This window comes from Miniopterus natalensis, chromosome 22 (genome assembly GCF_054644295.1).
Source record: "Miniopterus natalensis isolate mMinNat1 chromosome 22, mMinNat1.hap1, whole genome shotgun sequence".
Lineage (NCBI taxonomy): Eukaryota > Metazoa > Chordata > Mammalia > Chiroptera > Miniopteridae > Miniopterus > Miniopterus natalensis.
Genome location: NC_142102.1, coordinates 4,365,285 through 4,392,689, shown reverse-complemented (window position 1 = coordinate 4,392,689; position 27,405 = coordinate 4,365,285). Strand labels below are relative to the sequence as shown.

The following is a 27,405-nucleotide window of genomic DNA, read 5'->3' as shown; positions in this document are numbered from 1 at the left end:
TGACTCCCCAAAGCATCAGGACTACATTTTCTAGAATGGAAAAGTTAGAAAACTGTCTTGAAGTGGACAAATTTCTCTTGAAGAGGGAAGGCTTGGAGACGACGGTCGGGGAGACATGAGGCCCCTGGTGCATTATTTCCTTGCTGAGCACGGCTGAGGCAGTTTGCCCGTGCGCCCGTGCAGGGCCTGAGGGCGACCCACCTGTGCAGGAGATTTGGGGTTCACCCTAGCTCCTCCCATCCCAACATGAGGCCCGTCTCTGGCATCGTCAAGGCCTTCCACTTGGAAAGCTAGGGCTGAAGAAGCATGGGCCACAGCTTAAGTCAAAGGGCATTTCCATTTGTGTTCATGATATTTAAGATTTTCTGAGTTGTTATAGTCTTGCTTCTGTTAGCAGCTTCTCTCAGTATTAGAGAAGGTATCTCTCTGTAGATATAGATAGATATATAAATATATATATGTATATATATATATGCGCCAAACTGCCTTACAGGGTTTTTTTTTCTTTCTTTTTTTCAGTGTCGTATGTGTAGCAGGCACTTGAGTTTATATGAAGATGTTCGCGTCAGTCAAGGGTGGAGGGAAGGAGCTGTGAAGGGAAGGGGAAGATGTGAGGCCGGAGAGAGGAAGCAACAGAGTATGACTTGGTGACCACGCTGCCACTAGCCGAGGATGTCCAGGTAGATGGGGGTGGCCTTCCCTAATGCATGGAGGATTTTGTAGATCTCCTTGATGTTTAACCGCTGCTGCGGTTCCCTCTGCCAGCACCCAAGCATGACGTCGTACACCTCTTTGGGGCAGACTCGGGGTCGCTCCAAAACACGGCCTTGGGTGATGCACTCAATGACCTGCAAAGCGAGGAGAGCGAGGATGTTACATCAGAGCGTGGCCTGGGCCCCAGCAGAAGGCCCCACCTCACCGAAGGGATTCGGTGCAGAGCTGGTACCCACAGCACAGGCCGAGGGCAGGGCAGGGGCCAGCGCAGAGCTTCTCGTGTGTCCTGTGTGTGCAGGTTATGGTGACAGTGAGGGGCACCACCAGTGGTGCCCACTGCTGCCCCCGACTCCACTTCCTGGGCCAGTCCTTCCTGGACTCCCAAGATGCTCTCTCTCTGACCTGTCCCTCCCCATCTCATGAGCAACATGACTGTGAAAGCCTTTGAAGGAGCTTTGTACCACCTGGCCCCTCCATAGCCATCTCCCCCAGGTCCCACTTCCTGGGAGGTCCCCTTGGTCACAGCCTCTGTACACATCCCCACGAGTACCTCTCAGCTACAAGAGGCCCCTTGTTCGGCAAGGCATCCTCCCCTGCTCCGTGCACTAAACCATGTGTGCCACTTCTTTTAAAGTCCCCAACACAAGGACTAGCCCTTGATTCACCAGGGCCCTGCTGGTGCCCAGTGCAAGTCTGGTTAACCTCACAGGACCTCAGCATCCTCACCTGCAAGATGGGGATCAAATGTCTGCTTTGACCGCCTTCCACAAGAACAAGTAAAGGGACTATATGACCCCACACATGAAGAAAAAGCCTTAAGGAGTAAGGAGAAAGCAAAGCACTATGGCTGGACCCCTCCAGCTGGGCATTTTAGGAACAAGTCTGTCATCTGTGGTCCGTTTTCAGTTCCTCACAGGAACTTCTCTGCTGATGCTGAATATGTGAATTTTCAAGATTTCATCTTCCAGTTCTCAGGTAGCTTTAACTTCTCTAACTAACTCTACCACTGCATAACCTGGGGCAAGTCACTTGCCCTGAGCTGCAGTTCCGTCATTTGGAGACAGGTGGCGACAACAAGAACACACAGACTCATCTCTGTTGAGTGCCTGAAGCCCGTTACTTCCCCTTTGACCCCACTAGTCTACGTCCGTCTGGGCAAGAGCAGTGCCTTTCTCTTCTTCTGTCTCCCTATTGCCTCGTGCCACTCTGATGACCCTGGGACGGCTTGTCGAACCATCACACGTCATCACCTTCCTGGTTGTGTTCGCCCTGGAGTCTACGATGGTTCACTCGGCTCATTTCTCTGCCACCCTGATAGGACTCCAACAGCTCATGTCCCCTATTCTTATTAGAGCCCCATTTCCACCCACCATTACCTTCATCCAAGGAAAAGGGATTCAGTTCAAAGTGCAGTAGCAGCTGCTAATGCCCAGACCTAGTGCACGCAGTAGTGCCCCTCCAATGTGGGCTGTCCGGGTTGTTAGTCTGTGTAGACAATCCAGTTACCAGTGACTGCCAGGACTTGGCTGCCATGGAGGGTGGAGCAGGAGAGATGACTGGGGGCAAGACGCCTGCTGCAAGGCCCACGCCGCGCCCAGCAGGGTTAGAAATGGCCACTAATGTGTTGTTAGCCACCATGAGCCAACCTGGGTATCCAGGACATCTGCTGCCAGTCGGACGCTCAGCTCGGATCCTGTCGTTACAGGGCCCTGTCTGTGTGGGTGTGTGCCGGTGCGTGCATGTGTGTGTGCCCGCCACCAACCCACCCCTGGGAAGAAAATAGCAATTTTTGAAAACAGCATAGCAAATGGGTTCTGACATACACTCTTTAATTTTTTTAAATGCCATTAAACTGTTTTGTCCTATTTTAGGAAATGTGATCAGGCTCCATTCAGCTTGCAAAGGATGAGAAGTTACAGATTCAAAGAAAAGCTTTCTTTTCAGTCTTGGAAACTCACTCAGTTAAGTGGTCAGGGCAGAAGAAAGCAAAGGTGAACAGAGCTTCCAAGAAAACGATAGCTGCTTGAATATTCAGATATGATTCCAGTATTAAAAGGCCCTTATGTTCATGTTTCTCTGGGAAATAGAAGATCATGAAAATAAAGGCCATCTTGCAGAGGTAGGGAGACGAAGCCCCTCGTTGTCTACAAGCTGCACTGAGTCCCCGGGTCAACACGGCCCTGGCCCAGCCGTAACTGAGAACCATCCTGACTGGCTCTGGAAGCAGGGGAATTTTGGGGCCTGGGCCTGAGCCTCCACCGCGTTCCAGAAGCTCTCACCTCTGAGACCCTGGCCAGTCCATCTCAGGACCCCAAGCGATTCCCCTTCCTTGCTTTGTCCTGAATCTCAACAGGTGTTTGTGTGAAAAGTGCTTAGTCAATATAGCTAAGGTGCTTAGAAAAGTGCCTGGCACTAAGTATTAGTTATTATTAAAATTTTATTTGTTTTTTTTATCATTAGTGTAAATTAAAAATATACCTATAGTGTTTACTATTATTGTGTTAACTATTATATTCATTTCATTACCTGGAGTCCACATGCAGCTCTATCAATAACATGAATTTGCCTTCCTAACTCTGGTCCGGCACCTCCCCGGGCCTGGCCTGCCTGAAACCTCTGGCAATGCGGACTCTTGGGCATGCTGAGGAGGAGGCATTTCCACAAGACGGCATAACTGAAAAACTTCTTGCTTAATGAAACAGTGGTGATTCTTAAGTGTCGCAGAGCAAACAGAACCGTGACTTGAGTCTCAATTTAGACATCTGATTTCATGCTCTCTTGACAATTATACCTCGTTTCCTAAAGCTATAATTTTTTTTCCTACTAAGAAGATTTCCCCCACCCCTTCTTATGCCTACATCTGCTCTCCTGGCTCGAATCTCCTGTTTAATACACTATATCTAAACCTTGGCCTCAGGTATCTCTTATCAGCCTTCCCCCCAGTTGAGACCCCCATCTGCCCCCTCTGTACCTCTGTGTTTGAGAGCTGGAACCACGGCTGCTTTCCATAGGTGAAGATCTCCCAAAGGATCACCCCGAAGCTCCACACGTCGCTCTCCGTGGTGAACTTCCGGTACATGATGCTTTCAGGGGGCATCCAACGAATGGGGAGCATGGTGTGTCCTCCAACCTAACAGGAATCAAGACAGAGGCACACAGAGGTGACCAGATGGTCCTGTCTCTCTGCACTCTTCATATGGAGATACACTCGATGCATTTTATTCTAAGACAGACACCACTTAATGCAACTTGTATCAGAGGCTAGTGCAGACACTGAGCTAGGAGACCTACTATAGTGGAGGCAGCTAGAGTAGCAACTGGAGAATACACCTAAGGGAAGGGAAGGTCCTCAGCACTGAGTGTAAAGAAAGATCACAAGATAATTTCAGGAGAGACGGTGTCAGGATCTGGTGCTAGAGTAAATCTAACCTTGAGAGGGAGTCCAGAGTCACTTAGCAAGGCCATCAAGTGTCAATATTTCCGGACCTCAGGTTAGACTCCTTGACCAAGGTGGCTAAGGTACAATATGGTCCATGTCCATCTAATCTGTAAAACTGTGCCTTTAACTGCTATAAGACAACCCTGAATTTCTCACCACAACTCAGTGTTTCAAGTGCAGGGGACAGAGAAGTACAAAAGTATGGAAGACTACATGCTAATAAGAGATCAGCTGGACCAAAAGAGAAGGCGCAACAGTTCTTACTAAGATCTCAAAGGCCTGTAAGGAAGAACTCTTAAAATCGCCTATGGAGGGAATCAGCCATGGGTGGGTCTACAGATCTGAGAGCCAAGGGCACTAGGACATGACTGACATTCAGGGTGCTCCTTCCTGAGAAAAACATTAGGGGACTGCCCAGCAGGTTACTGGCATTAGCATAAGTGAAGTAAATTCACAGCTTGTTTTAGAACTTAGGAACTAGCTGCATCATTAGTAAATACAGCCTTAGAAATGGGAACTTTTGGCTAATACGTGGAATTTGTTGTTCGAAAATTGATTACTGCTGATAACAAGAGCTCTCTACAAACTCCCGATGAACTATCAATCGGGAGGGTCACTGCGATGGCAGACCAGTTGGAGGGTTAAAATAATGAACACTCGAGGAAGAATGGCTTACTGGGCGACGGCAATCTTACTTCTACAAAGAGAAATCATGTTTGCCTGGCGCACTTGAAGTATTTTAGAAGATAAATGATGATATGGATTTGCAGAAATTGTTTTTGGCCTGGGATTTTATAATCAAGATAGCTCCGTGTCGAGTGTAAAGAAAACAGAAAGATGTTTCTTTCAGACAAGCAAGGACTCAGAAACTCGACCACTCACTGCCTTCCAGAAAATGATGGAGCAAAAGTTAATTGAGTATGTACTACAGAAAAACAGAAAAAAGATTTTAGAATATACAATTACTTGGTATATAACAAACAGTGCAAAGCAAATTAGCCACACAAATGCAATTTAAATCTAAATAGTGGCTGCTAATTTGGTAGTAAAATGCAATACAATTACTAATAAAGGCTTCTATAAAATAGAGACATAAAGTAAATAATAATACTAATAATGCTAATAGTATTACCACTGCCACTATTAGCAATACTTATTTGGAATGAAACTTCTAGATAATTTCAGCCATAAGTGCATAGAAAATTAGGTAGAGAAATAATTAAAAGCCTGATAAAGACTTTGTCTTTAGAAGGAAGGGAAAGGGAGCTCACAGATAGTCATCAGTTGTTGATTATAACAACTTAAATTTAAATGAGCTTGCTAAAATTTGAAAGTAGTTTCTAGAAGAATAAAAATAGTGCATATAGCTTCCAAATCAGTTTTAGGAAAATGAAACCAAAAACCTCTAGCTAATCACGAAATGACTACAAAACGGAGTGGGATAATGACAAATGGAAAGCACAAAATGAAAAAGTTTAAATAATATCACCACACACAATAAATACAAATACTCTCTCTTAAACAAGAAAAACGTATGTTAAAAATCAAAGGCATGTTCTTTATAAAGAACATATCTAAAAGAAAATAGAAAAGATGAGACAATGCAAAAATACAAGACACAATAAAAGGAAAAGTGAATGTATGTTGAATATAGAATATTCAATATACCTTATAGGATATATTAAAGAAATAATATATTGAAATTTACTATATATATGAAAAATTTCAAGATGCCAAGAACTATATGGCAACAAAGTGATTTATATCATTTTTAAGATGGCAAAATTCACCATTATGATAATTATAAACTTTTATGCTCCAATTCAGATAGCATCAAAAAAGTATAAAGATAAAACAGGTTATAAATAAAAGGGAATGGACACAGCTCCAATTAGGATGGAAAAATAAAATACTTCTTTCACAAATTAACAGATCAAGAAGACAACATAGGTGGAGATGCATTTTTAAAATACAAATTATGAGTTTTAACTGTTAGATATGAGCGTTGTATGTTTTCCAGCAACCCCTAAAAGGTTGCATATGATTCTCAATTATCTAAAAAACATTTCTAAACACCAATCACTTTGTTATACCTCAAAGGAAATCTGAAATTCCAAGGAAAAATAAACAACAAAGTAAAAGTAAGAAACATTTACTGTACCAAACAATAAAACAGAAATGAAGAACAAAAGATTAATTTTTAAAAGGTTCTCTTTTAAAATCAACAACACTATTTGGTAAAGAAAATAGTTGAAAATGAAATTTAAAACTTTCATAATAATAATTACAGTCCTATTAATTGAGAGCTACGAGATAAAGTAATTTGGGGGGAAAATTTGTATACCATTTAAGCACTTATTTATAAAATAGTTAAAAATAAATTTAAGTTAAATAAAAATTTGATTTAAAAAAGGTAGTAAAGACTCCTACAAGGCAAATTTATAGAAAGCAAGAGAAATAAATAATAAAGATATAATGAGGAATTGGTATAAAACAAAGCAAAGAAAACAACCAACCAAAAGGGTGGGGTGAAATTCATAATGGTGAATTTTAGTCATAATCAATTGCTAGTTCTTTCAAAAGTAATATAAACCATTTGCAAGGATAATAAGGGACACAAAGGACACAATGTAAAAATGTTAAGAAGACTGCACCAGCCTTGCTGGCGTGGCTCAGCGGTTAAGCATCCACCCAGGATCCAAGAGGTCACAGTTGCATTCCTGGTCAGGGCACATGCCCGGGTTTTGGGCTCAATCCCCATTGATGTTTCTCTCTCCCTCTCCCTCTCCTTTCCTCTCTCTGAAATCAAAAAAAGAAAAAGAATACTGCAACAATAAAATTTGAAGTATAGATGCCATGATTGAGTTACTAGAAAATATTATTTTTAAAAAGTGAAAAGTAAAAACTTAAATACAAAAACAATTACAACTGTAGTAAAAAAGAATCTATATATTAAAAATATGTACAAGGACCCGATGGTTTTATGGGTGAGTTCTCCTAAACTTTTCTCTCCTATTTATTGTTTTCCAAAACAAAGCAAAACAGAAAGTAAATAAAACCTCCCCAAACCACGCTCTGTGGCTTGAACTCCCTATTGACAGAATCAGTCCCGCTTGGCAAACAGCCTTTAACGTACGATTGCAGATACTGGCTAATGCATCTATCTAGGTGTAAATCTATCTCTGTCATGAGTACAGTCTCAAAATCTGAATAAAATATCATTTTATCAAATCAGCAATAGATTATAATTCTATATTATAACTCAGTAAGTTTTAGATACAAGAAATGAAAGAAAAATCTGTTTAATTTACTAAATTAAAAGATAACAGAAGAAAAACTCTCTTTTTAAAAGATACCGAAGATTCCAACACCTTTCCCGGTTCAAAGCTCTAATTCATCACTAATAGAAGGTAATATCCTTTATGTAACACACTAAAGGTCACAGTTACTAATAAAACACGAGAACCATAGAGATACCTTTCATCACTGATTTTATGCAGCATGGTTTAGGTCAGGTACTAGCTAATGTGATAAAGGAAGAATTAAAACAAGGTAGAATATTAAAAAGGCAGAGCCAAAATTGCCATTGTCTGCATATGATACGACTGTTTGAGACAATTAACTAAAAAGCAATTAGATTGAGTATATGTTTTAGTAAGCTACCCAGATGTAAAATGAACATACAAAAATGAAACGATTCTCATACACCAGTAGAAGGACTTCAAAATTTAGTGGAAAATAAGATTGTTTGTACAGTAGCAACAAAACATTTAAAATTCCTAAGCTTAAACCTTAACAGAAAATATTGAAGTTCTAGTTAAAAAAAAAAAAAAAGTGTGAAAAAACATAAAATATCTAAACAATTAGAAAGACATGTCTTTTCCTTGGATAGGAAGAGTCAATATCATAAATCTCATAAATCTCTCATTCCTCACTCAAATTAATCTAAAATTCAACATAATCCAAATAAAAGCCCCAATGGAATGATGTATGGGAACTGATACAGTGATATCAAAAGTCATGTAGAGAAGTAAACACCTGATAAAAACTAAGATACACTACTTGAAACAGAACAAGGGATATTTGGTTTATCAGATAGCAAGACATATTATCAGACTACAGCAAGGCACACACTGTGTTATTAGCATAGGAATAGACAAATTTCATTGATCAATGGGACAAAATAGAGTCTAGAAGCAGACCCCCATGTATAAATATTGGAATTAAATGTATGAAATGATGGGTTAGTAAGCAAAGCATTGGGACAATGAACTGTTCATTTAAAAAGTACACTTAGATACCTACCTCACACCATATACAAAAATCATTTCCAGATGGATTAAAGAGCTAAACATAAAAAACAAAACAATAATAATATTAGAAGAAAACTTAGAAAAGTACTTGTATAACCTTAGGAGAGGAAGACCTTCCTAAATAAGACACATGTTCAAGAAGCCATAAAGAATGGGGCTTAGAGATAAAACTTGTAAAAGTAAATACTTTTGCATGGCAAAATACAAAATTAACATAGTTAAAAGACAAATGACAGAGAAAATATCTGCAATATATACAACAGACAGATAAATATAATGTATTATCAAGTGATCCTTTAAATTAGTTTAAATAACCCAATAGAAGAATGAATGAAGAGGGAAAGCAGATGACCCACAAAAAAGCTACAAACACATGAAGAGATGCCAATCAAAACAACAAAGAGACACATTTTTTTAATGTCCTGTGAGAAAAGCTGCAAAGCCTGATACTATCTGGTGTTGAGAGGGTGTGAGAGAAGAGTTGTCCTCAAATGCCACTGCTAAGATCAAGGCAGCCTTTTCTGAGGGGCGTCTGTCAGAATCTGTCCACCGTCATGATGTAAGCGGCCTTACGACCCAGCAATTCATTTCTAGGAGTCTTAGAAAAATACTTGGTCATGTAAGCAAAAACACTTGGTTGAAGGTGTTTATTTCATTGCTTTTAAGGGCAACAATTTGTTTATCACTAAATGTAGATACAGTAGTTAAAAGGAATACAGTAGGGTTATGTGTGGTGATAGGAAATATGCTTACGATATGTTAAATGAAAACTCGGGACATTCAAAGTATATATGTTAGCATTGTCATTCATGCAAAAATATGTAAACATAAGCAAATATACTAAGGGCAATAATGAATCACTCTATAGGTGCAGAGGAAAAGGTCCAGAAAGGTAGCATTACATTACACCAGTGGTTTCCTCTAGAGAGGGGAGTGATGGTCAGCCCCAATCAAAGAAAATTCCACATTTTACTATATGTATTTCTGTGCTGTTGGAAATCTTATCTTGATCATGTATCACATTTGAAAATTTAAAAACAATAAAAGAGAAAAATAAACATAAAGAGAAACCAGTGGGCCGAATTTATTTAAGTTCTATGTCAAAAGATGATGTTTTTTAAAGAAAGTTATGTTTGTGATTGAATCTAGTAGGATGTTTTATTGTACCTGGGTTTTTGATTTAAAAAATAGAAGTTGGGAATTTAGGAACAGGTCTCTTAATAAAATTTTTAAATAACAGATTCTTCCAAATTGATTCTGGCATTTGCCTCATGTGATGATTTCATACATAATCCAGAATAAGTGTTTCACACTGAAATCTCCAAGTTTACAAGGGGAGAGAAATCGAGTGTGCTGGTGTAGAGTTCGAGGAGCGTGTGTGTTGGGCAGACAAACATCAGAAGGGTATTAACTGCCTGTAAACTCTCCCCACCGAGGAGAATTTATCAGAGTCTCACTGGCAGCACCAGCAGCCTGGGTGATGTGTATATGGCACCCTCCAGATGTGGAATAAAATATTTCAAGAGGCTAGTGATCTAACAAAAAGCAATAAAGTGGAAGTCAGAAGCCCTGGGCTCTGATGTGACTTTTGACATGCGCTTAACATGTTCGAGTTTCAATGTCCTCATCTTCGACACAGGGGCTGAACAACAGCCCTGCCTAGCGTGAGAGCATGTGTGTGAAACCCCTGGGTGTCATCAAGTGCAGGAGTGTACACAGAAAGTGCAACGACTCTGCACTGTGTGTCCTTAGACTTCTGTGCAGCATACAACCTGAGTTTCCTAGATCTCCCATATTTCTAATGAAGACCCACCGAGACTATACTGATTTCCCCCCAGGGCTACCTACACCCTTCTCCCATGTCGGAGAGGTCCAGTCTGGGAAAGGTAGAGATCAAATCCTTCCGTGGTAAAAAGTATTGACAAATATCTCCATGGTAAGACCTAGGCAGATGAGCGACAGGCTGAAATAACCGTCTCAATAAGAAGAGTACTAAGTAATGCACACTGAGTGCCAGCTGCTGGGTGCTACACCCAGTCCTCATCCAATCCTCTCCCATACCACCTAGCATCCCATTTCACAGACGAAGACAAGGTAACTTGCCTAGGCACTGCCAAGATGCAGGCTCTGAATGAGATATATTAAGGAGATATATATATAAATATATAAACATATGAAGGCTGAGCCATGAGACAGGAAACATACAAATAAGGCAAAGATTCCAAGAAATGATTCTAGAAATAAAATAAATCCTTGGAGATCTTTGGATAACAATACGTTGGATGACACCTTCCTGCACCTCTGCTATTGTGGATTCAGCTGTTGTCAGCCTGACTGTCCTTTATAAAGTTCCCTTTCATCTAATGACATTAGCAGCCACTGATGATCACTGCCCAGATCCATTATTCCACAGTGGCTGCCAAAGGGTGACACTCTAATTCCCTCATTCCCTCTGCATCTATTAGCTGGGAATATTCAGTGGACTGAAAGTTTCCTTCATTAGTTGTTTGGTTATCCTGATAACAGCTTATATGGGAAATGCGTGGTTCTCTCCCTTTATTTGCTGGTTCTCAGAATAATGAATTCATTCCCTAGCATCCTCCAAAGGTGAGCAACGAGAGGTTTCTGTTGCTTAGGGTTGGTTGTGAAATGTGTGTGTGTAATATTTTAATTTATATCCATATTTTTCTTATGCTAAAAATCTTTATTCCTACATTAGTAATATTATTTATTTGCTTTAGCTTAGTCTGTGTTATACATGCACATGCATATATTTCAAAATTACAGCTCAATATTGTTACTAAGAGTAGATGACTGAGGGCCAGCTCCAATCTTCGCAGTTCTCTTCATTCTTAGGACACAGCGACTAGGGACACTCAGGACATGCTGCTAAGTCTATGGTCACTCAAACAGCTCCTGCCCGTGTGGCGAAGTCATCAACTTAATAGACAGGTTTATAAGTTCCACTTTGCTTTTTACTTTTAAGAGCTGTTTGAGTTTTCTTCCCCCCTTGATGTAGTGCTGTCCAACCGTGATCTAAAAACTGTTACAAGGCTTCCAAGTCTAAACCACAAAACAAGGCACGTGGCAGCTGAGTCTGATCCCATGCCTGCTCAGTTCCTGTTCTCCCCCTGCAGGGAGCCTGTTTTTTGTCTGTCTTCCGTTTATTCTTCTGTTATTAGCATAGGGACATACAGATTATACTCACTTTCCTCACTTCCTTAGATAAAAGGTAGCATCCCATACTTGTCTTACATGGGCGTTTTTCTAAAACTGAACTGAGAACCTCCTGTGGTCCAGAATTCTTTCCCAATTGCATATGTATGCATGTGCACATATGCACACACTTGCATACACATGTACACACGTGTGCACACATGTATACATATGCACACACACAAGCACACACTTGCACACACATGCACACACTCCTCCCTGCCACTCTCAAAAGGAAAGACAAATCTCTCATTCATTCTAAATCTCAGGAAAGAAAACCTACAGAGTTCAGATAAACCCCATGAAATACTGGTACAGTTGTTGAAAATAAATGTCTCTAGTGACTGGGAAATAAATACTTTTGCAAGTCGGGTAGTTTCCAGTTCTTTTCAAACAATTGATCAAAAAGAACTATCAGATGAGGGGAGATCAAAAAGAAAATTTGGTAAGAGAGCAATATGTGATTTTAGGCAAAGATCTAGATAATAGTTTCAAGTACTGAATCATGCCATAATGACAAAACTCCTTTCTTTCCTTCCTATTTGTCTATGTGAATAATATTTCTCATTTCTTGTATTTATAAAAACGAGAAAAATAGAATTAATCCTGAACCTTTCTTAATTTAGCTATAAATAATATTTATTAATGAAAACACGAAGGACTGGAATACATATGAGATGCATTTCCAACAATATTATACTTCTAATATTTCATATTCATCAAAAGTTGCCACATATGCACACGATTTTGATCCACTGCCTATTTCTGTGTATTACTAATAATTGTAATGATAACTCAATCCAAAAGCTCTTAACATCTACAAACTTATGGTTATTGGACATTAAAAATTAAATTTAAATCTTCATACATATTTTTGTCACACTAAATTATGACAGAGTGGCCAATAAAAGGCTTTCATGCATAGAAATATAACACATAGGGTAACTGGAATAAAAATATACAAGAAGATAAAGAAACCATGTAAAACTGTTTAAGGACTTGTTCATGTGTTTAATAGATGATGTATCACATTTTCTGGTATTTAAAGTTCATTAGATACATTAAAGAAATAATGTATTTTTTAATGTCAATATTTACTATATTCTGAAAATGGCATGTTTGGCAACTGTTTTAAATTATGTTGAAAATTTTAGATGGCAACTTAAAACATGTAAAGGGTAGACATGTTTTTGTTTTTTTAAGTATTTTAGGGCCCTAAGAGTTTGAAGAGCATAGGTCTAGAGACTAAGTACCCAAGTGGTGCCAAGTTTGGAGTCTTGGCTCTGGCTAAATTCCATCTTCCACAAGGCTGCCTGCCAGTGGTCCTCAGCCCTCGGCAGTGTGCAGCAGCCTCACCTCCAGCCAGGGGTGCCTGCCTAAAACCCCCACACCGTTTTACTCAAGTCCTTAGCCTCACTCCCGGCCTTGCCCTGCGGGCCAGGAGTAGTGGGACTGAGAGTATTGAAAGCTGAGTGGCTACAGGCTCTCAGGTTTGAGTTCCCACTGGGGCAGAATGCCCTGGGGCAGTGTTCCTCCCCAGCACCTCCCCCCTCCAACCTACCCACAGCCATCCCTTCTCTTCCAAGCCAGCTGTTCCTGAAAGAGGAATTGTCTTGCTCCTGTCCGTGGAGTGACACCCACTTTCATGCAGTCAGAGGGAACCTGCTGCTCTGGGTCACAGAGAAACTAATCGGAGCTTTAGGAGGCCCTCAGGCCTCTGCATGTCATTACAGAGAAGCAGGCGGCTAGTAGATTCCGAGGAACACACAGAAGCCTGCTTCTCTCACAAGAGTTTAAAACATCTATCCTCACACAATTCGGAGACCAAGTGACCCGGTATCTCAGGTAAAGGAACCAAGACGCAGCAGACGTGAGTGCGCCGGACTCACTTGGCACAGTACTTCTGGAAGGGGTGGGAGGATCCAAACTTCCTCTGTAATAGCTAATCTGCCTGGGTGGAGTCGGGGTCTGTGAAAGCAGATGAGAAGGCCGTGGCTTTCTGAAGAGATGTAGACACTTTGCAACATACGTTAATGAAAAATGGCTCAGTCAGGAGATTATCGTACAGATTGCCATTTATGGTGAGGGCCGTTATTTTTAATTTATTCAATTTAATGCTTCTTGGTGGCATGTCTCAGCCCATAGAAGAGACTCCATGAGCATTAAGGGAAAAGGGAAAGGCTCAGTATATTTCTTCCTCCCTGCAGTCTCCTGGTTTCCCACATGCCCCAGTGGCTCTGGTCTCCACCCTGCTCTGCAGGTCTGCGGGGAGCAGCACTCACTGCAGGCAGCCACCCTGAACATGCCCCCAGAAGCCACCCCTACAGTCTGAAATCATTGCCGCTCCTGATCCAGAGGGTCTGCGGGCTTCACACACAGGCAGGCAGGCAGTATTTAGTGTGGACACACAGACACCTATACATGCGGAGGGAGAGCACTGACATGAACGTGTGTCTGGCAGCGCATCTGCCTGCGGTGCAGGCACAGATGCCAACACAGGCCTGCCCATCAGGCAGCGAGCACGTGAAGTTGGTGGCATAAACGGCCTGAATGTGGGAGGAAAGGCCCCAAGTCCTCTTCCAGTGTCTCCCGCCTCCAAGACAGCAAAAGTGAATAGTTTCCCTCAAACCAGGTGATTCGCTTTGCTGACAGCTTCTAACCCTGCCAGAAAGGCACAGCCTCCTTCCTGCAAGGAACCCCATCTGCCCGCCCCCTCCAAATGCAGGACTCTCTAAACAGCTCTCCCCCACATATATGGGAGGCCATGGGAGCCTCAGAAATAAATGGCCGTCTGCCCTCCAGCTACCTCCCCAGTACCACCCTCCTCCTCTGCCTGCTCCCCTCACCTTACTTTCTATTTTCAATCAGCTTTTCTCCTCTTCCCAGGCCCACCTGCCTCATCCCTGGGATGTCACCTATGCTCCCTATAGATGTCATTTAGGTTCATGGTGCATCTTTGGGGGATCAACCCTGTCCTGTAACTCCACCCACTCCACCTCTCCAAATCCAAGTTCACCAGCATCCAGGGTGTGAAAGGAGAGATTCCACATGAAAGCTGGGCTCATGAGCACACAGGGCTGGAAAGGACATTGGAAATTACCTAGCCCACGTCCAGGCATGGAAACGTCAGCTGGAAGACAGGCTGGGAGCTGTCCAAAGTCACCAAGGACAGCAAATGAAGTGGAACTGATGTTCCACAGGTTTTGTTCTGGTCTTAATGGAAACTGTGTCCTGTAGAATAGCATACCTACAGAGGTATCCAGATCAAAAATATGCTCATCAAGTCTCGTGAAGTTTAAATTTTGGTCCGGCCTCTTCCTGCACTCCACCCTGATGCACACAGACTTTGGGTCATCTGGCAGAACTCTGTGTCTCCCAATTGTGCGGGGGGGGCACCGGGTGGTGTATTTGTCAGAATATCTACAGTATGTGTGTGTGTGCAGCCACAAATTCACGTCTATCTGTCGCTTCATCCAGGTACGGAAATTCTGCAGTTGAGACCTTCACACAAGAGATTGAGATTTTCTACAGTGACATCAGACCCTGACTCAGTAAGGCAGAATTGTTTGCCTTCTTTCTGTCTCTCTTCCTTTCCCAACAATGTAGGGCAAACTATTATCCAGCCTCTTGTAGATACCCACAAAGACCTCAGCCCTAGGTCTGGTAGGTGCTGGGAATTCTTTGGAGGGAAGGTGCAGAGGCAGCTCACAAGCTGTCATCACAGCCTGGCTCCCTTCAAGAGGGGCTCTGTGACAGCTCATGCAAAAGCAGCCATTTAGCAGAGTCTCTGAGGAATGGCTGTCTCAGGCTTAGCCTGTAGCCCAGGATTAGGAAAAACTCCTGGAGTCTTCCAAAAATACAAGGAGTTTAAGAGCCAAGCCTTTGCAGTGTGAGCCTGGAGGACAAATAGGCCCATTGTGATTTTCCCCAACTCATTCACCTAGAGCTACCTTTGCCAGAAGCAAGTTCTCAGATGGAAGCCCCAGGAACACAACACCTTTTATAATGTCCCCTTTTGTTTTCCCCCCGCTTAAATCCTGTCTAAATGCTGGCACTCATTCCCCCTCACTGTCCCTTTCTGCCCTAAGCAGTGTGTTTTTTATAGAGCAGACATTGCAAGTCAAAGATGTGGTTTGAAAAATAACTTGGCCCTGTTTTCTTTTTGGAATGCCCAGACTTGGAGCCTCCGATCTCCACTCAAATCTTCTCGTGAAAACAAACTTTAGGGATGTTGTTAAAAGAGCTCAATTTATTAAACAAAGCTGGAGGTCTCAGCTCAGATCCGTGGGCCACACTGGATCTAGGGTGACCCTCGCACACCCCAGCTACTTGCCCAACATTACTGGGTAAAAGAAGGCAGGAGAACAAAGCCGCCTTGTGATAAGTCTAGATTTGTAATTAACCTGTACAGCTCAGGTACTGACAGGTTTCAGTTTAGATTCAGGCTCATTTAACAAGAAAAAAATATTCCCTTTCAAACCAGATTGACTTTGCTAAATATTTAATTATCCAACATTCTGACATTGAAAATGTGTGCACAGGGTGAAGAAACTGGATATCCAAAGGAACAAAGATGACAATGACAATTCAGCCAATGCCACTTACCAGCATGGCAACCTCTGGGGATTGTTTAACCCCGGGAAGACTAGCTTCCTCGTGTATGAAATGGGATAATTCATCCACACAAAACATCGTACAGAAACAAAATGAGACATTAAGCGAAACACGGTCATGGCAGGTTTTCCATACACATGTGCACATACACGACTCTAAGTCTAAACGTTCCTTGGAAGATGCTGATTTTCAGTTTTCAATGTTTGTGTTTATTGCGCAGCACTTCCCAATTTTCCAGGGACATAGACACTCTCTGCTCAGTGGCCCTTTCAGCAAGATAGGACCATTCCCAACTTACGGATGAGGAACCCGCTCAGGAGCGGAATGTCCGCAAGTCTGCAGCAGGTGGAGGCCAAGCTAGGAGCCTACCCACTGCCACACTCCAAGTTCTTCTCATTATGGATTTTGTGGGTTCAAGATAACTCTACCTGCAGACACTGGGAGCAGCAAGTAGCAGTGTGACAGTGTTGCGATCGTGCTGTGGCATTGCTCTCTTACACATTTGCGAGAAGCATTCTCCAGGTCCAAGGTTTAGATAATGTAAGAGAATGGGTTTTGAATTTCTATGTGTGCGGACAGGTGGGTATCCAGTGGTGGTCAAGAATCGGCTGGGTGAGAAAGTAAATTTCAGGTGTCCGTGGCTAATAGCTCTTTTGATGTCGGGCTACTGAAAGAGAAGTCTTGCTCGGTTTTGTGCGGCGATACTAAGCAAACCAGACCCTTGTCTCCTGTCTCCCTCCCTCCACTCACCCTAATGAAGCACCCACAGGCCCCGGGTACAGCGCCCAGCACAGGCTGAACGGATCAGCCAGAAAGGCACGGACGTAGCTGGAGGTAAAGCCTGCTCCTTCCAAACCACTCCAGATTAATCATCCTAGTTGGAGGGAGCCTCGGGCCTTTGGGCCCCCCTTTTGTTTGATTAACTGCCAACTGAAAATGCCAGAAGTAGCTGGAGAAGAAACTCAAAATGGGGGACAGGGAACACTTCTGCCTGTTTTAATTGGCTCAGTGAACAATACATACCACAGTGGAAACCTACCATCAATGGCTCCGTCCCAAGGCAAAGGGAAGTTGGAAAAGCATCATGGGACGTGACATAAAGAACATGCAACTCCTCCTGAGACCAAAGGCTGCCCTATCTAACTTCTTGGAGCTGGAGCTGAACCTCCAAGCTCTCCACTACGAGCTGCAGAAGCAGCTCCCACTGGGGCAGGGAGAAGGTAAACAACGTGCGACTCCCCCACAGCCAAAGTTTTTTTGAGAATTGATGCCCCTCTTCAGCCCTCTTCTGTGAGTCATGACACAAGACCCTTTGATTCTACAGGAAGGAAGGGCGCTTGGCTCCTGCGAGCAGAGAGCTCACAGAGCACCTGCTACATCTCTGGCTGGATCACAAACGGAGCAGCGCATAAAGCCCTCCATCTTCATTTAAAGCTGAGGGTTTGACTTAGAAAAATGACAGGGTTTAAATGCTCGGGAAGCCTGTGGAGGGCGGTAGTAGTTGGAGCAGTCTATGACTTGCAAAGTGATTAATCAACAGAAGTTAACAGCACTACCATTTTTATGCATCATGGGCTCCTAGCAGGCCCTTCCCCTAAGAAATTCCAGGAAAGGGGTATTGATCAACTGGCCTACACAGCACGGCTCCAGTGGGCAGGGAGGCAGGCAGCTGGAAAAAAGGTGGGATACCAGGGGAGCCTTGGGCCCGAGGGGAAAGGGCAATGGGTTGAGATGCGGGTCATCTAAATTTCTGCCCATTTCCTTTTGGTCTCAATGTTCACATCTGTAATAATGACAGGGCTGGACCAGAGGATTGCTAAGATTTCTCTCCACGCAAACACTGCATGAGACTGTCCAAAGCAAATGTTCTTATCGGAATCAATATTCCAAGAGCACTGAACAAAGCTCGTCTCAAGGTTCTTTGCAACATTAGCAGCAGTGGCGGCCTGACTTTCCAGAGGGAGTGTGTTGCAGGCAGGCCAGGAAGAGCAATGGATGCTGCATGGCACTGCCTTGGGTTTACATCACGCCACCTGGCTCATCCCTGGGCGCCATGTCCTCATCTATAACACTGTGAGGGCGAGGGAAAGGGTTGGCTCACTGACCTTTAAATATCATTTAGTTCCCAAACACCGTGATTCGGTGAAGCAGAGACTGGATAACCTCTGGATGCCCCTCCCAGCACTGGGAGAAGGTTAGAGTTCTGAGACCTGCTGGTCCCACGCAGCCTGCCTCTGCAACAGGGCCCCAGGGCGCCTCTCTGCAGTGAAGCGTGTGAGCCAAGGGCAGTCTCGGATGAAAGGGATGGGGGAGCCGTCCCTCCACACAGCATCTGGCATCCCAGGCCATGATGGGAGGCCTGCAGCTGCAGGTGGCTCCATCTCTATAAACAAGCCCTACCTCTTGGCTTCTCCTTCAAGGTCAAAAGGCGGGAAGGCTGCTCTGAGGATGAACCCAGGAGAAAGTCTTAAATGCTAAGCCAGTAATCAGTTGGATGGTTTTTTCAAAAGCATTCCTACTCTTACACATATTCATGTCTCTGATAGTACAGAAAGAAAATCAGAGCAGATCACCCATGATCCGCCTGTTTCTAGGCTAAGGAAACCAGGGGAAAGTATCTTCCTTGGAGTCAGTCACCAAGAGGTGGAGCCAGCATAAGACCAGGGAGGCAATCCCCAGGGGTGGCATACTCATCCTAATTTACTTAAGCCGCTGGTCTCCACCAGAGAGAGGGAGAAAGAGATGCAGGAGTGGAAGGCTTGTCTCAGTGAACAGGGACACAGAAGAACAACTTCCTGAGTGTTTAGACTCTGCTGGGAGATGGAGCAAGGGGTTAAGCAACTTATTTGAGTTTAAAGGGCTGAAAATGGAAAGATCCAAGCCTCACACCTAAGTTATTCTGATTCCAAATCCAGTGTTCTTCCCCCTGCCAAGTTGGTGTTCTCACGCATTCCCACTGAAGGAGGGCTCACTGGTAAACATGCGTTATGCGATGTGAATTGATGGGTTGGAACGGCAGATTTCAAAAAATGGGACAGAAATCCTAGAATCAGATTTCTATAAAAAACACCCACACGCGCAGAGGAAGGATTTTCATTCAGAAATATCTAAATCTCTAGATGCAGTGAAGCAAGATGGTTCCAACACCAGCCCAGCGAGTGCTCATTAAAATGACACCAGGAAACACTGTGTTCCTGCTCGCAGACAGACTGGAGGAAGCCGTCAGTCATGGGTCCAGCTCCTCAGCCTTTCTTTTGCAGATTTTTCTTTGCATAAAGCCTGGCCCAACTCCTGTAGAAATGACAGGAATATTTCAAGCCTGGTCAGCTGGGCTTTCAATGGCAAGGCCTCTCCAATGAACACAAGTCTTAGTTACTGATCAGCTAGGTCCCAGATACTCTGTTCAATGGATGCAGCATTTATAGTTTTAATTTTCAAAATTCATTAGCCTTGATTGTTTGGGCATCTCTTTCACTCAGATCATTCTCAGGCAGAAAAAGATGAAGACAGAGAGACAGGGAGAGAGGAGCAACATATGCCAAGGTCTGTGACTTATTTGGGTCTTAGAATTAAACCACACCAGAAATATTTCCTAAATTGGGATTTTGTGACTGTTGAGATGATACATTGTGTCTTTGCTTAAGATAACTTGGGCCAGGTTTCCTGTCACTTGCAGCTGAAAGAATCTTGATGTAACACTAGAAAATTCAACTCTCAAGTTAGTCTCTATTTCTAGGAATAAAATGTCTATTTCTAGACACGAACCTAAGAAGAAAGGCAGAGATCCCAAAGGCCAAGACAGAAACTGACATGCCTAGCTAAGGCAGAATTGCAGTCTGCCTTCTCCCGCCCTTTTCTCCTTCCTGCCCTGCATGCTGATACCCACACGCCTGGGCTTCCCAGCCACAAAGCATCACAGGGACATGGTTTACAGCATGTGGCTCTGAGACCAGCACCTAAACTGAGAGCGCCTTCTTCAGCCAGGAGGTTGGAGATGGCATCACACACCTATCATCCATTAGAGTTCTCCACGAGTACCAGCAAAGTCAGAGGAACTAGCTAGTCCTCAAGAAAGGCAAGGACTAGCCCAGCAGGTCCAGGCAAAGGACACAGCAGAACTCACATTATCCCCGCCAGCATCCCCAGGCAGGAGGTCCTGTCACAGTTCTCAGACATGTGGATTTCTCATGAGTCATCTGTCCCAAAAGGATGTGGAAACAAGTGGACTTGACCAACTCTGAAGGTAAGGTTCAGAACAAGGAGCATTGAAGCTCATCATAAAGACTAATGAGCATTAACTTTCCTAGTGAGCAGTCCAGATGGCACACCCAGAACGGCTCCCTCCCTTGTCTACCACCTTCCCCTTGACTCCTGCAGCCCCTGCACAGGAGACCTGAGCCCCACCCCATTCCAGGCAAACTCTTGTCATGCTGATCTGAGATCATCAGAGGGCAAAATGCTAAGGGAAGGAGGAGTTCAAAGATTAATTACCATTTAATGGACAGAGTTCCTATCTCTGGATAAATCTCCAGGTGGGAACCCAGAGGACTGGCCCTAGGAACACAGAATTGATTTCCATGACCTTGCAAGGACATGGCACCCCATATAATTAGGAGGCCAGTGCCACAGGAGAATGGGTTAAGGTCACCCCAAAAGACCAGTCTCAACTATCTTGAATTACAAGACTTTCTGCAATTCCAGGGCTGTTAAATTATGTTGGGTTTTTCCTTCATCCAGGTCCCATTTTGTTTTGGAAAACTCTCTAGCTCACAGCAACTTCACTGCAGCCTAATCTATCCCACAACCTCAGTGACAGCCAAAAAACACTTAACATGCAGAGAGGGGTGAAAAAAAGTTCATCGAAGCTCTCCTTGTGAGCCTTGGGCATGCAAAGAGACAGGCGTGAGTGCGCAAGTTCCTTAGAAACACCGGGTTCACCTGGGTGAGGAGGCACTGCCCTGGGCTCCAGGCACACTGCTGACAAGGGTGTGCCTGAGATCAAGACTCTGAGATAAGTCAGAGAAGAACACCTCCTGAAGGAAGATGAGTGATGCTTGGCTCCTTAGCTCTGAGTATCAAAGTGATGGAGGGAAAAGAGACACCAGGCCACGGCCATAAAGAGCCAGGATTTGATGGGGCTGCCATAATCCAATAGTGAGAGGACTGCAGTGAGGGACGTTCAAGTGCCTGGAGTATATTCCTAAGTGACACCGACATTGTGATGGGGAAGAAAAATCCTCGATAAATGACAGAGTAATAACTTGTTTCTGTCCATATGACACACATCGTGAAAGTAAGAGAGACATTGCCTTGATGTGCCCTGAGACCTCTGGATAAGTATGTTCTAGAAGTCCAAGAAAATGGCAGCACCGCAGGTGGAAACATCCCCCTTTAGCGTAAAGGGCAACTGGGGAGAGTTACTGACATCCCCAAGTAAGTCTCCGCTTTGCTACAGCAGCTTTCTCTGGTGCAAGGAAATGGAGGTCTGTTTACCACATCACCTTACTAAGAGCTCATCTTATGCATAAACTAAGATGCTGCCTAAATTTTTTTCTGGACAGTCTATGGATGCACATTACAAATAAATACAAGGTCACACCATAAGAGCGATGTTAAGTATAACCATAATAAGACGTGGTCCGGAGACTCCTGCTTCTTGCTAGCAGCAGTCCTAAGCTGGGATGAAGTCAGTCTGTGGATTCCATTCACACAGGCAGGAAGTCTAGGGTTCTCTTCAAATGCAACTCTTCACCCCAACTTTTGTCCAAAAACCCTTGCGCAGTTTCAGACCTTGGCATGCACCCTCCCACCCCTGTCACCTACACAGACCCATGCACCGCCCCTCCTTCCAACATGCATGGAACACAGTAACAGGGACGCACTGTGTCGAGCTCCACCTCCTCCTAGCATGATGCCACAGGGAGACTTGCTCTCATGCCCCAGAAATATTTCATGCCTGTCCCCATTCCCAGGGACAAGGACATGGGGAGAGGCAGTGGCAGCTGCTGTACCTTCATGCACACTCAGCAAGGACAACACCCCCCCCCCCCCCGATCCAGCCATGCAGACCAGCCCATTCACAGGACCTCGGGTCACCTAGTGACCCCTCCCTCCCTCTTCCTTCTCTCTCCCGCTTCCCGCCAGCTGGATGGATGGAGGATGCTGAGACCAACGGTTAAAGGCAGGACTCCAGGCTTAGCTCAACCTGGCTCCACTGTTTTAAAGTTCCACGTTTAAACATCAATGGGAACAGTGTGGATTAAATAAATTAACTTGCTCAAAGCCCCTGGCAAAGTCCCTGACTGGTGTAGGTGCTCAGCAAAGGTAAGTCGCCGTCCCTTGTCATCCCCAGGGACACAGTGTCAAAGAAGGCAGAGTGTGTGGTATCCCAGATGGTGAGTGCAAGTCAGAGATGGAGGGCTTCCTACGAGATCCTTCCTAAGTGGATAAACCACAGCCGTACTCACTTTCTGACGCTCAGTCACCAGTTGGAGATGAAACCACACTGACAAGCAGATGAGGTGTGTGGCCACAGTCACGGCCACGGCCACTTGGTTCCACCCTCCACTGTCTCTGTTTTCCTGTATTTCTTGCTTTGGACTCAGAATTTCCAGATCTGACTTGTTTTAAGAAAGCTTTTAGCCAAGCCATGAAAGCCCTCCTTGGCTAAGTAAGTAAATTAAAGTCACTACATTCTTTAGGCAACTCAAGTGCTTTGACCTTTCTGTCTAAAACTGCGAGTGCGCGTACCCCGCCCCCCATCACCACCAAACACTTCCTTTTCTCTGCTTCAGTTTTCTCCTAAGTATCTGTTATTCTCAGTGTCTCTTATTAAGGGCAGGGGTTTTTGTCTGTTTTATTTATAGTTGGATCTCTAGCATGGAGAATAGTTCACGGTACATGGAGACAGCGGCCTACGTCCCAATGTACCAGGGAAGGTACCAGGATCATGCTTATGGTTCCTATTTAACTATTAACAGCCTCCCTTCTCCTTCTCAGAGGTGTCCAAATTTAGACAATCAAATATACAGAGTTGATTAGGAATAATATTTGTTGAATTTAATTGATAAATTTAACCAATTTAATATTTGAATTAAACCTGTCAACTCCTAAAACTGAGAGTTTCACTCTGATGTGAATGAAATACATATAATGTTTTAAAAGCATGAGGAGAGACTGATTCATCTCTTGTAACGGTGCTGTTTTCAGGATTCTCACAAGGCTAGCAAACATGTCTATTCTGATCAACTATAGCTGTACACAGCTGTTAGCATTGAAAAATCCTAAACTTTAATGCCGTTATTAGTAATAGTGCCAAGAGGAGATACCTATAAAGACATGATCCTGAGAGAACCCAGAGGCTCTGTTTAATTTCCCTCCCTAACCAAGTCAGGAGGGAAATGAAGGCAGGTAGAAACACCCGTGCACCCGGCCGCGACTGCAGCATCGGGATGGCATCATGTACTGAAACCCACACACACAGTCCGTGTTCGGAGGCTGCACCTGGCCGGTGAGAAAGGATCTTGAGTGGGCAGCAGGACTTGGATCTTCCTAGTCGGGCAGGGTTTTTGAGGCCAAGTAGGTAAATACTGTGGCTCAAGTGGACCATTCCCCAAACAGAAGGAAAAAGGCCCCAAGCAAACAGTAAGAGGAAGCCATCTAACTCAGTTAGATGGTCGAGATGAGACAGATGGAAATTCACTGCTTCCACAGTATGTCCATCTCCGTGTCAGAAACGACCATAGAAATTAACCTGAGAAGTGGAAAAGCCTTCCCCCCAAATACTCAGGGGTATGACTCAGTCAGAGAGCTCTGTCCTGGACACCAAATCCCTTAGACCAAGCTGCACCTGAGGTCAACAGGGAGGACTCTGTTTCTTCAGATGCTTTCGCCTATGGGGTATTTTTAGTTCCTTAAACAGAGTGTAGGCATCCAATGCATACCCAGGACTTAAGGTCACACTCCTGAAATGCAAGAAAGCAGCCAAACCATGGTCCATGCAGAGCCTCCAGCCTCCACACACACGCAGGCCTGGACAGAAGCCTCAGCAGCCAACTGATCTCTGGTGGTTCTCCCAGATGTGCACCTAATGTCAGCAGACCACGGCCCCTCCACCCCACCATGCTTTCTCCACGAGACATCCCAAGCACATCGGTGGCTTTGGCAGGAAACTTCCATGGAAGTTCAGTGGCGCCCCAATGATGAGAGGCAGGGAAGGAGGGGTGGGAAGCAGCCCCAGCCCATGGCCGTTCCTCTCCAAAGCCTGCAAGCTGTCAGTCTGTGTGTGGACGGCCCTGCCCAGCCCCTTGGCCCCAGAAAGGAAACCCGGACTCACTGTGGAAGCTGCTGGTGCTGCTAGCCTCTGCCGCTGCCACGACACGCTGCCCGGGCCCCTCTGGCGTGGCCCTTCCTGACCGTGAATGCGGGAGAGAGCAGGGCAGGGGAAGAGAGAAGAAAGGGATGAAGGCAGAGGAAGGAAGCATGGAAGGGTAGAAAAAGGAAGGAGATGGGGAGCGGTGTGTCTTCAACTGAGTGGCGCCTCTCCCAGCCACAGCCTCCAAACACCTCTCACTGCACTGGGGAGAAAGGCTGACCACACCGACCCCGGCCCAAGGTCCTCACTCAGAGTCCACCCAGAGATGCTACCCACAGCTTAGCAAACGCACCACCACACCGCTCCTAGTACACCGCACCCAGCTCTCTTCCTTTGTGAGCCACCGAGATCCAACTGCTCCCACAAGAACCTCCCAGCCCAGTGCCAGTGTGAAACGAAGTGGATTTCATCTAGAATTTTTACCCCCTTGGGTCAAAGAAATAGCACCATCTCCAAAGCTTCTGAGATCTGTCCTTCCCATCCTGGGTGGAGAAATCACTAAATTCACCACCACTTCCCGGCCGCCCACCAGGTGCCCTGCCCCGCCGCCATTCTACTTTGGAGAGGAGGTGGGCGAGCTGGCCGGAGGTCACCTGCGTAGAGGAGCCTCAGCCTTCCTCCTCCGTGCTGTTGGCAGAGTCAGGGTGTACGAGCCCCATGACCCTCAGGAAAAAACCACTTCCCTCCAAAGGCCTCTTGGAGAAGGCAGAGGAGGGGGGTGTCAGGCCGCCTTAGAGAAGGGACTCGCGGTAACTGAGCAAGGACGTTCCTCCAGCACCTGCCGGGTCAAGAGCTGTGCACGAAGGACAAACAGACAGCCCCTGCGCTCGGTCAACCCGGGGGCGGGGCAGCATGGGAATGACCCGAAGGGGAAGCGTGTTTATGAAGTGCCACATCCACGTGTGCAGTCCAGAGCGACGCTGAGGAGACGTGCGACGACAATGAAAGGGGCTGCTGGGTTTCGATGGTGGTGAGGAGCAGACAGAGAGAGGACAGGGAGGGACATGAAAGAACAGACAGTGGGGAGAGGAGGTGCTGTGGATTATGTCCCCCTACCTGGACACTATGTTGAAGTCCTCACCCCCACACTGACATGTGCCTGTAGAGGGAGACAGGGCCTATGAAGAGGTAATGAAGGTCAGATAAGGCCCTATGGGTGGATCCTAGTCCAATATGGCCGTGTCCTTAAAAGAACAGGAAATTGGGACACAGCCCTCTACAGAGGGAGACCACATGAGGACCCGGGGGGAAGTGGGCCATCTACAAGTCAAGGAGAGAGGCCTCAGGAGAAGCCAACCCTGCCGACATCTTAACCTCAGGCTTCCAGCCTCAGACTGTGATAAAATAAGTTTCTGTTGTTTAAGCCACTGGTCTGTGGTGCTCCATTACAGTTGCCCCAGCAAATGTACACTGAAGGCCTCCTATGACGGCGGACATGAGCAAGAGCCACCGTGGAATGAGGCGCAGGCTGGCAGGGGTGGGGCTGGGGGGCTTCTAGTGGGAGGGGTCAGGAAGGAGAGCGACAGAGCGCTCGGGAAATGGGAAATGAAGAGTCACCCGAGGCTCTTACACAAGCAGAAGGAACGATGGCAAGTCCGGGGATATGCGGAGGAAGGCTCTGAGGCTGGTCTGATCCGGGTGTAGATCAGGGCAGTTCCTGCCAAAGCGCAAAGTGATACTGAGGTGCTGTAGAGACACAGCAGGATGTGGGAGGAATCAGGCAAAGGTGATGAGGGGCAGGTCCAAATATGACCGCCCTCTCGGGAACCTCCCAAGAGAGTGTTTGCTGATGTGAAGGGACTGCTGGCAAGGAGAGTCTGTATGAGAAGTGGGAAGGGGTCGTGCTGAGTTTTATCTCCAGTCCAGCAAGCCAAGTTTTGACGGCCAATGAACTCTGCAGGGGAGACTTACGGACGAAGCACTCAGAGAGGAGAGGCAGAGGCTAAAAATTAAGTTCAAACAGCTTCTGCATGAAAGTGAACGGGGGCTATAGCCAGGTGAGGGTGTGAGGTTTCCAAAGTAGATGTCTGAAACAGCAGCACCTTAATTTTAAATGAGAGGAATGGAAGAGGTAAAAAACTGCCAGAAAGGGGACTGAATTGTGGAGCAAGGCATTACTAAGTGTGGAACAAGAATGCTATGCAGCAGGGGAGCGCAGAGGTGAGAGAAAGAACGGGGCAGTTAATAATGGCCTTCAGTGGATAGCTCTAAAAAGGATTAGACTTTTTAGTGGAAAGGCATTTGAATTTTGCCAGGATGAGGTAATTAGTGACCCCAAAAATTCAGAGTCAATGAAGTGGTAAGATCAGAAGCCCAAAAATTAAGATGGAAGATGGAAACTTCCTATTTCAGCGGTCAAGGAGACAAAGGGAAGTCAGAGGGGCAGAAAATGTCAAATAAAGGCTTTTCTTTAATGTAGGAGAGATGGTGGATTTTAGAGGAGAAAGGCTTCAAGGTCTCAGAGTGAGACAAGCATAGTCACAGGGAGAGGTGAGCTAGCGACAGGGCAGGTGACAGATGGAGAGGTGCGAGGGAAGTGAGAAAATGCACACCTGTCACTGTGCAGACATGAGAGGGTGAATCTGGCCTAAGATTCCAGAGCATCACAGGAATACATACTTGTCACAGTTCCTTACACGCACATAAAACCAGGTCCTTATATCACTACTCCCCTTTGTACCTGTCTAAGCACCTTCTATTACAGAGTTGACTCGCAGGATCTCAGAATTGAAAAA

At 45.1% G+C, this 27,405-nt stretch overlaps 1 protein-coding gene across 1 annotated transcript in view; it reads right to left on the bottom strand.

The window, feature by feature from the left end:
• Positions 1 to 459: 459 nt before the first annotated feature.
• Positions 460 to 27,405, bottom strand: part of NTRK3 (neurotrophic receptor tyrosine kinase 3) — a 264,227-nt gene continuing 237,281 nt past the window's right edge. Inside the window, exons 17-18 of the mRNA XM_087829119.1 lie at positions 3,686 to 3,844; positions 460 to 848 (exon numbers count right to left, since the gene is read on the bottom strand). Coding sequence (XP_087685245.1) covers positions 663 to 848; positions 3,686 to 3,844 — 345 coding nt within the window. The 3' untranslated portion in view covers positions 460 to 662. The remainder of the gene's footprint in view (positions 849 to 3,685; positions 3,845 to 27,405) is intronic.